Source organism: Chiloscyllium plagiosum, chromosome 12 (genome assembly GCF_004010195.1).
Source record: "Chiloscyllium plagiosum isolate BGI_BamShark_2017 chromosome 12, ASM401019v2, whole genome shotgun sequence".
NCBI classification, from domain to species: domain Eukaryota; kingdom Metazoa; phylum Chordata; class Chondrichthyes; order Orectolobiformes; family Hemiscylliidae; genus Chiloscyllium; species Chiloscyllium plagiosum.
The window spans coordinates 10,067,554-10,080,418 of NC_057721.1; the positions used below are offsets into that span (position 1 = coordinate 10,067,554).

The 12,865-nt window shown below is 41.6% G+C and overlaps 1 protein-coding gene across 1 annotated transcript in view; it reads left to right on the forward strand.

Annotated features, from left to right (window-relative positions):
* Window positions 1–12,865, forward strand: part of wwc3 (WWC family member 3) — a 186,774-nt gene that overhangs the window by 97,215 nt on the left and 76,694 nt on the right. Inside the window, exons 4-5 of the mRNA XM_043700448.1 lie at window positions 940–1,016; window positions 5,972–6,051. Coding sequence (XP_043556383.1) covers window positions 940–1,016; window positions 5,972–6,051 — 157 coding nt within the window. The remainder of the gene's footprint in view (window positions 1–939; window positions 1,017–5,971; window positions 6,052–12,865) is intronic.

The following is a 12,865-nucleotide window of genomic DNA, read 5'->3' on the forward strand; positions in this document are numbered from 1 at the left end:
AGCTCAGCAAGTTCAGATTAGCACTGCAAAGGTACCAAGGTAGCCATTTCATGTGTTGACACGTGGCCTTTGATTTTTGTTTTATTTTTGGGTCTGTTAACCCGTAGTGTACTTACTGAAGCCAGCTGTCTGGCCCTGCTCCCACTTACCAAGGTCCCGTCACTAATCGGTTAACTCCCCAGTAATGTACAGGTATTGGGTGTTCATTGCCAGCAGTAGAGAGAGGCTTTCAGCATGAAATTTGGGAAGGGTTTGGATTCAAATAATTGATTTTCGCCCTTTTGGGCCAGATTCACAGTTCTCTTCCCCCCCTTCCCCAGTGCAGACCTAGGGCTGCAGGCAAAATCTGGCTTGGCTTCAGTATTTTAGTTTTGCCACATTGCTGAAGAAAGTAAGTTCTGAAGACGCACCCTGTCTCCTTCATTTTTAAGCTTTTTCTTTCCTCCATTTCCTCTAAAACCACACGCTGAGCTCTGATGATGTCTCCGAAGAAATGGTTTGCATATCCAATACTATGCTGGACAAAGACCATCTATCCAGCCAATCCCATATCAACATAAGGCCTTGTGTTTCATGATACAGACACTGTGCTATGCATTATACATCAAAATGTTCGTTACTGCTAGTCCGTAGTGCTGATTTTGACTGATGGAGCCAATGGTGGAGTGGGTCATGATCCCTCCCCTCAATTATCTCGAGGTCAGCCACTTGGCCTTTTGGATGACGTGACTCCATTCGTTCACTGCCTTCGACCCTCTGACGTTGGCCATCAGACACATCAGTGTTAACGCTTCTGCTCCTGCCCAATTGTCAGGGCACTTCCTGCAGGTCAGCTGCACCAACCACCTTGCTGCTGCATGGAGCCCAATAGGTTTGATTATTATGGGAGCTTTTCATTTCTGTTGATTGGTTACAAATTCCTGATTTTTGTCTTCACAGCTTACTCAGGTTCATCCTCCAACACAAAGTATAACCCTGACCAGATCAAAGCTGAGATAGCAAGTCGAAGAGAGGGGGTAAGTAAGGTTCTGAATTTGACTGTGACCACATTAGGCTTGAGCAAACTGACCTGCTGGGCTAGATTGTAGATGGTTGAAGTTTTATACTGATACAGAACTTTTGCAATGCTATAATGCTGAGTAAATACTGCAACGAGACAGGCTGGAATCACACTGCATGCTTCACAGTATTTAAAGAGGTGAGAAGAATGTTTGTAGGAATTATAAGTCACTTAAGTGACATTTTCTAATGCAGAGTTACTGGGGTTTTGACAAAGGGAGTGTTTCTAAAACAACTGTTCGAAATAACAGCAATAAGTCCAAGCCAACATCAATTTGTAAAAGAAAAGCAAAATATACTAGGGTGGGGGATTTCAGGACGAGAGGATATATTTTTAAGGTGATAGGATCAAAATTTTAAAAAGACATGAGAGACAATTTTTTTTATATGCTGAGTGTGGTTAGTGTGTGGAATGAACTGCCAGAGGAAGTGGTGGATGCAGGCACAGTTACGACATTTAAAAGACATTTTGATAAGTACATGAATAAGAAAGGTTTGGAGGGATAGGGAGGTATCCCACAGGGAGGTAGGACTAGTTTAGTTTGGGATTATGGTCAATATGGACTGGTTGGACCGAAGGGACTGTTTCCATGCTGTCTGACTCTACATTAACTGTTGATACTGGATAACCAACATTAAACACAACAGTAAAGTGCAAGAAATGCTCTGCAGAACTCACTTTCTCCCTTCATTTGGGAAGCTCCCTCTCGATTTCAGTAGGACCCAGAAGTGAAAGGCTCCGTATTGAAGGTTGGATTTTCAGCACTGAATAGCCAGTGATCTCAATTGTAGCTGAAACCAGAGGGAGCAGAGATTGAGTCAGATTTAAAATTGAGCATTTTCGTGTTCCATTCCAGTGTGTGTGATGTGACCATTTGGAAACGAGCTCTGGATGAGGACCAGTGGTGTGACTGAGATCCAAAGAACTGAGATTCTAGTTCTGGGGAATCGCATTTTAGAGGCCTTGGAGAAAGAGTTAGGGGAGCCAGGGCTCAATTGTGTTGAGATATGATGGAAGCTGTGGTGTGGTTCGCCTTTTCAACAGAGAGGTTTAATAGCGTAGCTCGCAGTTTGGAAGATTTGCGAAGAATGAAGATAGTGGAATTATTTTTACTGGCTTTGGTGACCAAAAGAGAGAGTTTTAAGGTAAATATGAAAAGAACCAAAACTGAAACGAGGATTTTTTTTTTTAACATGTACAGCACAGAAACAGACCCCTTGGTCCAACTCGTCCATGCAGACCAGATATCCCAACCCAATCTAGTCCCACCTGCCAGCACCCGGCCCATATCCCTCCAAACCCTTCCTATTCATATGCCCATTCAGATGCCTTTTAAATGTTGCAATTGTACCAGCCTCCACCACTTCCTCTAATTTGGGATACTTTGCCTGAAAGGTAGTGGGAGCAATTATTTGTGATTTTCCAAAAGGGAATTGGTTTAATACTTGAAAAGGAGGAATTTGAAAGACTATGGGAAATGGGAGGGTGGTGTCCAAGGGATTAAGGAGTTGCTGCAGTGTTAGTGCAAGATTCACCAAGGAACAGAAAGCAGAAAATAGCGGTGAAAATTATTTTTCTAAGCTATGAGAGCTATGTGCTTATCAATATTGGGATCAGTGGTCTTTTTTTGTTAATTCAAGTGACTTGGACTGGTTATAATTTCAAAATTTTCAAGTAATACAGAACTTAGAATGTAGTAAACAGTGAGGAGGTTAGTAAAAATGTGCACTTTGTTGAAATGACAGTACAAATGGCTGATGAAATCACACAGTGAGCTGATGTGGTTTAGTGGGAGGAAGGAATACGGTGAAACAAAATCATACAATTCAAAAGAGCCTGCAAGAGAGAGATCTGGGAGTATGTGCATAAATATTTGAGAGTGACAGGAAAAGATTGAGAAGACTGTTTCTTTTAAAAAAGCATGTGGGTTTCTTGAGAGTATACACAGAGGCCCAGAGAACAGGGAAGGTCTGGATAACACACTTCAGTAAGGAAGCCAAGGTTTGTGGAACACGTAGAAGAGAGTTATGAGAACAGTACATGGGATGAGGGAATTTGAGAGGCTAAAGCTGCCGGATTTCTTCCCCTTTTGAAGAAAGGTTTTCAGAATGCGTTTTAATAGAGGTCCTCAAAATGTTTTGAATGTGGGGGAACTGTTTGCTGCAGTAGCAGAGTCAGTAATCAGAGGATGCAGGTTGAAGGTAGTTGCTGAAAGAACCTGTGGATAGATGAGTTGATAGATTCTTACACAGTGAGTTGTTGAAATCTGCCTGAATGGGCAATGGTAGCAGATCAATAATAACTTTCAAATCTAAATTGGATATGTACTTAAGGGAAAAAATAAATTGCAGGGCCATGGGGAAGCTGCAAGTGAGTGCAGCTATCAAAGAGCTTGGCAGAGGCACAGTGACCTGAATGACTACCTCCTTTGTTGGAATCTCTGGATTCTGTGTCTCCAGAGATGGGCTTACTGAGACTGCCAGTTTACCATTGAGGAAATAAGAGTTCTCGTTTTCAACTGCTCTTAGGATTATATGCAATCTGAGATTGAATGAATGATTGAATGAATGAATGAAAAGGAATAGATTTGCTAAACGTTAAAGGCAACAGTTTATACAGCAGCTCAAGCTCACACTAACACATCTCTAAATTCAGTGTTCCAGCACAAGTAACTTCTTTCACACTGGTTGGCTAACTAATATATTGCTGATCATTAAGGGAATCTCTCTACATTACATTACACAGTCCAACTGATGTGAAACAAGCTTAAGAAATGTCTGTTTTTTTCAAAAAAATAAAGGCTTGTAATGTACAAATACGGGTGGAATTGTGTGCCTTGGTTTAACTCTGAGAAATCGTAAATCTTGTGCAATGTAAGATGTTAGGAGAAAGTGAGGACTGCAGGTGCTGGAGATCAGAGTCGAGAGTGTGGTGCTGGAAAAGCAGCAGGTCAGGCAGCATCCGAGGAGCAGGAGAGTCGATGTTTTGAGCATAAGCCCTTCATCAGGAATGTGACATGTTGTCCAGTTTGCTGGCTGAATTGCAATTCTAGCTGGACTTTGATTTTTCTGAATGACTATTATAGACATGGCTTCTTTTTTCAAACACCAGCACATAGTTGCGCACTTTTCTTTATTTTTTCATTTTTTCTGCCTTTATATTCTCTTTGGTTTATTTTTCAGTGTTATAAGATGGCACCAGAGAGTGGTGACATTATACAACACTTTTCAATGTAATTTGTAACAAACTACTGTGAAAAGTGCTGTATAGTGTCAATAAATAAATAAACATATTTCAATAAAATGCATATATAGTATGTTTTGAATGGCAGCTTTTGACTGGCTTCAGCACTTTATCCCACAGACCCAACTCTTTTCTACCAAGCTCCCAGTCTGTATTCAAGACAAAATAACTGTAGATGCTGGAAGTCAAGGTAGACAAGCAGGAGGCTGGAAGAACACAGCAAGCCAGGCAGCATCAGGAGGTGCAGAAGGGGGTAGGGTAAAGAGACAAGATCTTTTCCCTGTGGTGGGGGAGTCAGAACTAGAGGGCATAGGTTTAGGCTGAGGGGGTAAAGATTAAAACGGCACCTTAGGGGTAACTTTTTCACATAGAGGGTGGTGTGTGTATGGAGGAGGAAGTGGTGGAGGCTGGTACAATTACAGCATTGAAAAAGCATCTGAATGGGTATATGAATAGGAAGGGTTTGGAGGGATATGAGCCAAGTGCTGACAAATGGGACTAGATTAGGTTAGGATATCTGGTCGGCATGGATGAGTTGGACCGAAGGGTCTGTTTCCGTGCTGTACATCTGACTCTAAGCCAGTGTTTCAGGTATAACCCTCTTCAGGACTGGGGTTGGGTGTAAAGGGAGCTGCAGATAAGCGGGGACGGATAGGGTTGGGGGATGGAGGGGGATGTAGGGTGGTGAGGCAGGGATAGGTGAAGACCTGTGGGGGCCATTTTAATTCCCCTTTTCAATATGACCATTCTCTGCCTTCTCCATTGCCATAGAACATCAGACCATAAATTGGAGGGACAACACCTCATCTTCTGCCTGGGCAGCCTACTCGAAGTTGAGTTCTCCAAGTTCAAATAACCTCCCTTCCAATCGCCTGACTCCGTTCTATTCCTCTGATCAACCCTTCCTTCCCACTACCACCAGATTCATTCCTGTCATCGACCAACCAGGTCGTACCCTCTACCCTTCACCAATCACTACCCCTTCGGTCTTATCTGCAGCTCCCCTTACACCCACCCCCAGTCCTGAAGAAGGGTTACACCTGAAACGTTGACTTATCTACCTCCAGATGCAGCCTGGCTTGCTGTGTTCTTCCAGCCTCCTGCTTGTCTCCCTTTCTGTATTGGTCTTTTATGGCATTATTTCAATGCAAACTTCGGAAAAGTGACGTTACCCATGAGGAAAAATGAACTTGTGCGTAGCCCCACAAGTGATGCCAAAAGGAACAATCCCTGATGTTGGTTGTATTAACTGGTTGTTGTTAGTGAGGTGGGATAGATGCCAGTGCTTGTATTATTTTGCCCCTCCCAATCTCAGCTTGAAACTTGCCAGCCTCTATGTTGACAGAAACTCTGAAATCAGGACTGAACATTTATAAAGAAGGCTATTGCTCATTCTGAGTGGCCTAACTCTACATTTTTAATGAAGGTGACTTTGCCTTTTTGCTGTTGACTGCTTTTTGAGATCATGAGCAAGGAATGAAATCCACACTGTTACACGGCATCGTGCCACTGACTAAACACTAACCCATCCACTGGAACAGTTGGCATGATTTGCCCGTCAGTCTGATGGATTGTGTTTAATTCGTATAATCTGAATTTAAATGACTGGTTACTGTTAGTTGTTGAGATCTGCCTGCATTTATTGGAAGTGACTTGCTTTGTTATTAGGTTTCCAGATTGAAAAGGGAGTTGGCACAGATGAAGGAGGAGTTGCAGTACAAGGAAAAAGGCGTAGAGACGCTACAGGAGTAAGTGTGATAATCGTATGTTTTTAAAAAAAAATGTTTTAATGTACTATTTTGTCATTCCCAAATTGAGCATTTTTAAATTGTGCATTTTGTTTTAACTGTTTGGTTCTTATTCACTCATACAAGACCACAATATTGTCTGTATGCAAGTGATTAGAACAATGTGAGGAAATACATTCAGCGTTTTCAATTCTTTGCGTATTGGGTACAAGTTGCACATATGTGTCAGATTATTAAGCACAAACTGTTTAACCTTTTTGTCAATGAATACTCTTTCTTAAATTTGCAACATACTCTGCTTACAAGTTTGTCAACATTTGGTAAAATAACTCTCATTGCGGTGCTGGACGTGTCAGTTTTCAATCAATAACTTCAAGGTAAGGCATTAGTGATCATATTGATGACACGGTGGAAGTGAGTTGACACATACTTGCTGGAAAGCATGCGTATGATTTATAAAAGTGAAACGTGAGTGCCAGGAAACAAAGCTGAACATCATCATAAATTGTAATTTCCTCCTTACTCTCGGATGAAGTTTGATTTAAGATGCTGTTTGCTGTCTGCTTTTGTTTTGCGTGTCGATTTCCCATCTCACTTACTGAACAAATACTTTTGTGGGTTTGCAAATCAGAACTGTCCTCCAAAGTGGCAACTTTTTAAAATGTTTGAAATTAATCCTGAAACTTTCTATTTCAGTGTCAGGAAAGTAGCAGATGTTCATTTTGATGGTTTTCCAGAACATGCACTTAGTTTCTTATGGAACAGAGGCGATTGTGGATCCTGGAACACATTTCCATAACTGGGACTATGAGCTGGATAGTAGCAACCTGCTAATGGGCCTGGAGCTTGATGGGAATTGCTGTCCAGGCGGTTTTGTTTTAAGTGATCCTCGAGTAGGACAGGCCAAGCGCTCAACTTGCTCTTTGGTGTTTAACTCTGAGAAAGAATCATTCCACAGGCATTACATCTTTTGTGTAAATTAAGGCCTGCTTTACTTTGGCATCTGTGAGGGATGCCAGAGAATAGACATCTCAAATTCTGATATTGCCATCGAATCTTGCACAGGATTGTGCACGTGATGTCTGAGCTGTTACACTTTGCTTCCATTTTACACTTTCAAAACAATACTGAGTGCAAAGTGTATCTATTTCTTTCTCCCCTTTCGTAAAGCCCCACACCTCCAACCCACACTGACTGGTTTGCATGGTTTTCTGTTGTCTAATCTGCTGGTCTTGCCGGGGGGACGTTCCCTGTATTTGACTTAATAATCGGTCTTCCCCATGAATCTCAGATGAACATTCTTTACTGCATTTAGTTACATGTTTTTATGTCCTTAACATTTCTCAAATTTTAGAACTAGTTTAGAAAGGAGTATAAAGCGATTAAGTGCGTGACTGTGAGTGTATCATATCCCGCAAAATTATGGAAAGGAAATGAAATTTCTAGGCTGGTATGTAGGGTGTGCATTAACCGTTTGATTTAATTCATTATTGTCATCACATGTACCAAAAGTTTTGTTTTGTGTGCTTTACAGGCAGATCATACCGTACAAAGTACATTAGGGTCATGGGACAGAGCAAAGAATACCATGTTACAGCTGCAGAAAAGACGCATAGAGAGCGAGATCAATGTTAAATTTAAAATTAATGGAACTGTAATTATGAATGATGTTAAATATCCAACAACAAAGTAGGATTGGGAAAGGTGATGTTATCACTGGACTGTTAACCCGGATAATGTTCTGGGGACCTGGGTTTGAATCCCACCATGGCAGATGGTGGAATTTGAATTCAGTAACTATCTGGAATTAAGAATCTAATGATGACCATGACTCCATTGTCGATTGTCAGGAAAAACCCGACTGGTTCACTAACCTCCTGTATGGAAGGAAACTGCTGATCTTACCTGGTCTGGCCTACATGTGACTCCAGACCGACAGCAATGTGGTTGACTCTTAACAGCCTCCTGGGTAATTAGGGATGGGCAATAAACGCTGCCTAGCCAGCGATGCCCTCATTCTGTCAATGAATAAAGGTGTAGCTTTTTGTTGAGAGAGGGAAGGGTTTCTTTGTACTATGTGTCAGATTCAATCAAGGGTTTGCTGCTCCAGTGCAGAATGAATCCTGACTTGGATTAGATTTTGGTAAAAAGTAAATGGTTGGCCTACTTGTAAGGAAGATATTGGTGAGCCGGGACCACAGGATAATTAGGCTCAGTGAAAGAACAGAGCAGGGTAACAATAATTTGAGAAGAAGGAAAAGCAGTAGTAAAGGAAAGGGACATCTGCCAAATTAACTGGAAGAGGCAGTTGCCCAGTCGCTGTGTAGATCAGGAAATAGTCAAACTAGAGAGCGAATGAACAAACAAACCAGTTTGCTGAATTCTGGGCTTCCACAAACAAATGGACAGATTAGACCAAATTTGATAGCGCTGTTAGTAGAGAAGGAATTCTGATAAAAGATTAAAAACACCGCAAAGAGAAATCGCAAGTGAAGTGTGAGAGAAAAGGAGCAAAATGCTTTAAAGGTAAGAAAGTTTCTTTTGTTGTATTCATTCTGAGATGCGAATTGAGGTAGGGTTGCTGGAAGATGAACAAACAGTAAAGCAATGGTGAAAAAACTACTCGAATATTCAGCATTTGAAGTCAAAAGGAAGGTGGATCTTAAAATGGAGGATATGTTAAACAAGAGACAATTGACTGAGAGATTCTATTCAAAGATTCCAGTTACCAAACCACTGAGGATTGACTGTTTACGTCCAGAACTAACAGGAAAGCAGCAGAAAAGAGGCTATGACTGTCTTTTCTAAACTTCAGTGAATGGGAAATGTCTGCCAGAGAACTGGGGGATGTCAAATATGATCTGACTCTACAAAAGAAGACAAATGAGAAAGGACATTCTTGGTCACTAGGATTACTTCAGTATGTAAGCTGCCAGTCAGGAGTATGGGTTGAAGTTATGAAGCAAGAAAAGACACTTGAGTTGACCTTGTTTGGAGGGATGTGCAGATTTCTAAAGGGATCTTGAATTTGACCAATTTCCATGTAAACATTTGAATATTTAATCAAGTGGAACAGTTGTGGTTATATGGATTTTCCAAAAAGCATTTCACAAGGGACTCCATAAGGATCCTGTGACTCAAATGATGGTGCAGTATGTTAAGGGAACGTGAATCGTGGAGATGCAGAAGGAAGCCATTTGTCCCAATATGTCTGCACAGGCTCTTCAAATGACCATCATTACCCAGGACCACCCTCCATCTTTTTCCCCTTACTCTTGCACATTATTTTTATCCAAATATTCATCCAATACCCTCTGAATGCCTCAGTTGAACAGGTCACTACCACACTTCCAGGGAGTCGTTTCACACTGATGGTACGAGAAACAATTTTTCTCATCTTTCACGTGCCTCTTTTGCAAATCACTTTAAATCTGGTTAAATCTCAGCTGTCTGGTCCTTTATCCTTTTCAGAGTGGAAACAGTTCCTCCATCGACTCTACCCAACTCCCTCAAGATTTCGGGAACCCATATCAGATCTCCTCTCTGTCGTCTTCTCTCCAAAGAGAAAATTCCCAACTTGTTTAATCTATCCATCTAACTGAAGTTTCTCATTCCTGGAACCAGTCTTGTAAATCACTTCTGTGCTCTCTCCAGCACATTCACATCTTTCCTATAAGATGGAACCCACAACTGTGCACAATACTCCAGCTGGGGTCTAACAAGTGTCTTACACAAGTTCAAAAGCACCTCCTCGTTCTTGTACTCTGTGACCATACAAAATAAGCCAAGGACAATGTATGCTTTATGAACTTTTCTCTTCACCTGTCCCTCCACCTTCAGTGATCTGTACACGTATACGTCCAGGTCCCTCTGCTCCTGCACCCCTTTAGAATTGTACCCCTTACTTTATATTGCCTTACAATGTTCTTCTGACCAACGCTTATACTTCTCTGCATAGAATCTCATCTCCCACTCCTCCAACTTGTCTATCACTCTTTGAAGTTCTACACTGTCCTGATTACAGGTTACAGTTCTTCCAAGTTTTGTGCCATTGAAGTTGTCCCCTGCAGACCAAGATCTAAGTCAGTAGTATTCATCAGGAGAAGCAAAGGCCCCAATACAAACCCCTGGGGAACTCCACTGCAAACCTGCCTTAAGCCTGAAAAATATTCATTGACTGTTACACTCTGTTTCCAATTACTCTGTCAAACCTGCATCCACATTTATACCATAACTATTATTTCCCCCTCGGATCTGCTGTGTGGTGCAGTGTCAAATGCTTTCTGGATGTCCAAATACACCAACAGTCATTCTCTCACCAAACCTTTCTCTTACCTCTTCAAAAAAAGCCAGTGTGTTTATTAAAATGATTTCCCCTTCAGAAATCCATTCTGAAAACTCCTTGAAAGTTACAATGAATGGTGTACCATGGATACCTGTGTTTGTGTCAATTCAGTATTTGTGTAAACTTTGTATTTGGGAGCACAGAGAACCATTTTGAAATCTGTTGACAAAGCAAAATTAGGAGACGAGAGAAATCACAACTATTGAAAGACTGGTGGAGAGGATAGCAAGGTGGGCAGATAAGTGGGAGATAGTTTCTCTCCTCTAAACTGTATGATGTTAAATATCCAGAAAATAGCAACGGTGAATGGAAATGTTCGTTAAATAGTATGTAGCAGACACCTTGATTATGTGGACTTATAGAACAGAAAAATAAATTTTGATGATTAGTTTTGTATACAGAGACATCAGTTATAAAACTGTCACATTACGGCTGTACAGGACATTGGTTAGGTCACTTTTGAAATGCTGTGTGCAGTTGTGGTCTCCCTGCTTTCGGAAGGATGTTGTGAAACTTGAAAGGATGCACAAAAAATTTACAAGGATGTTGGCAGGGTTGAAGGGTTTGTACTATAGGGAGAGGCTGAATAGGCTGGGGCTGGTTTCCTTGGAGCATCGGAGGCTGAGGGGTGACCTTATAGAGGTTTATAAAATCATGAGGGGCATGGCTAGGGTAAGTAGACAAGGCCTTATTCGCAAGGTGGGGAAGTCCAGAACTAGAGGGCATAGGTTTAGGGTGAGAGGGGAAAGATTTAAGAGACGTAAAGGAAAAGTGTTTGACACAGGGTGGCACAGTGGCTCAGTAGTTAGCACTGCTGCCTCAGCGCCAGGGACCCAGGTTTGATTCCAGCCTCAGGCGACTGTCTGTGTGGAGTTTGCACATTCTCCCCATGCCTGTGTGTGGATTTCCTCCGGTTTCCTCGCACAATCCAAAAGATGTGCAGGTCAGGTGAGTTGGCCCTGCTAAATTGCCCGTAGTGTTAGGTGCATTAGTCAGGGGTAAATATAGGGTAGGGAGATGACTCTGGATGGGTTACTCTTCGGAGGGTCGGTGTGGACTTGTTGGGCCGAAGGGCCTGTTTCCAAACTGCTGGGAATCTAATCTAACCACTGAGGGTGGTGCGTGTATGGAATGAGCTACCAGAAGAATTGATGGAGGATAGTACAATAAAAGTTGAAAGGCATCTGGATGGTTGAATGAACAGGAAGAATTTAGAGGGATATGGGCCAAGTGCTGGCAAATGGGACCAGATTAATTTAGTATATCTGGTCGACATGGACTAGATGGACTGAACAGTGTGTTTCCGTGCTGTATAACTCTATGACTTTGTAAGACGATACTGAATTTATAGGAACTCATTGGCTCATATGAATGTAGTATTAGGTTCAGTGACACCAACTTGTGAAGTTTAGTTTTCCAAACTACGCTGGATATAAACTGCTTTGTAATTAGCTTAATACCCATCAATATTTGTATGTATTGCATGACACCATCACTTTATTTTCCAAAGCCTCAGTGATACTGAGAAAAGAATGTAGCTTGCAGAGGCAGATTTTTGTTTTTCACTTGGAGGCATTTACCAAACCTCAGGGAGGGCCACATTGTCTCTCACATGGAAAACTGTTTTGATTGTCTGTCTGCCGGGCAGATTGAGCATTAGTCCTCACATATTTTGTAAAAAACAATACTGCGAATGGTGGTAATCTGAAAAGAACAGTGATTGCTGGAGAACCTCCGCAGGTCTGACAGCGTCTGTGCCGAGAAATAGAGTTAAAGTTTCTCCCCGTGCCTGTGTGTGGATTTCCTCCGGTTTCCTCGCACAATCCAAAGTTAAAGGTGATTCTTCTTCACTTCTGTTCTGTGTCTGATTGAGGATTAGTCGTCCTGTGACATATGAAAATGAGGATCAATAACAGACTGGGCCTCACCGTTAGCCCTGAACCGACAATATGTTACACACCTTTGTGGCATCTGTACAATTTTTTCAGTGCTGGTCTTTGTTTTTTTTTCTCTCTAACTTTAACTTTATTTGGGGTCTGGCAAGTGTTCTTGAATGGAACGAGTGATTTTTGGGATCAGTGGTTTTCAAAGCTGTCAATATCTGGGGATTTCCACACCACATGGTCTATATCTGCTCTAGACTAATTAATAAAGATCGCTTGTTATGAATAAACACCACCTCCATTACTCTTGTATCGTCCACTCTGTTTACCAAGCTTTTGGTCACCTAACGCAATTTGTCCTCTTTTGACTTTGTGTCAATTTTTATCTGATTCCATTCCTGCAAAGTTCCTGGAGTGTTTTGGCATTGGAAAGGTGCTGTGTGAATGTACTTCATCGTTGTTCCATTTTGGTTTTGAAAATAATTAGTGTAGAATGTATGTTTCTGGAACATTTGAGGTTTAGGAATTGTTTGAATATTGGGAGTTAAACTTTCCTACCAACCACAGGATTGGTTCCTGCACCGTC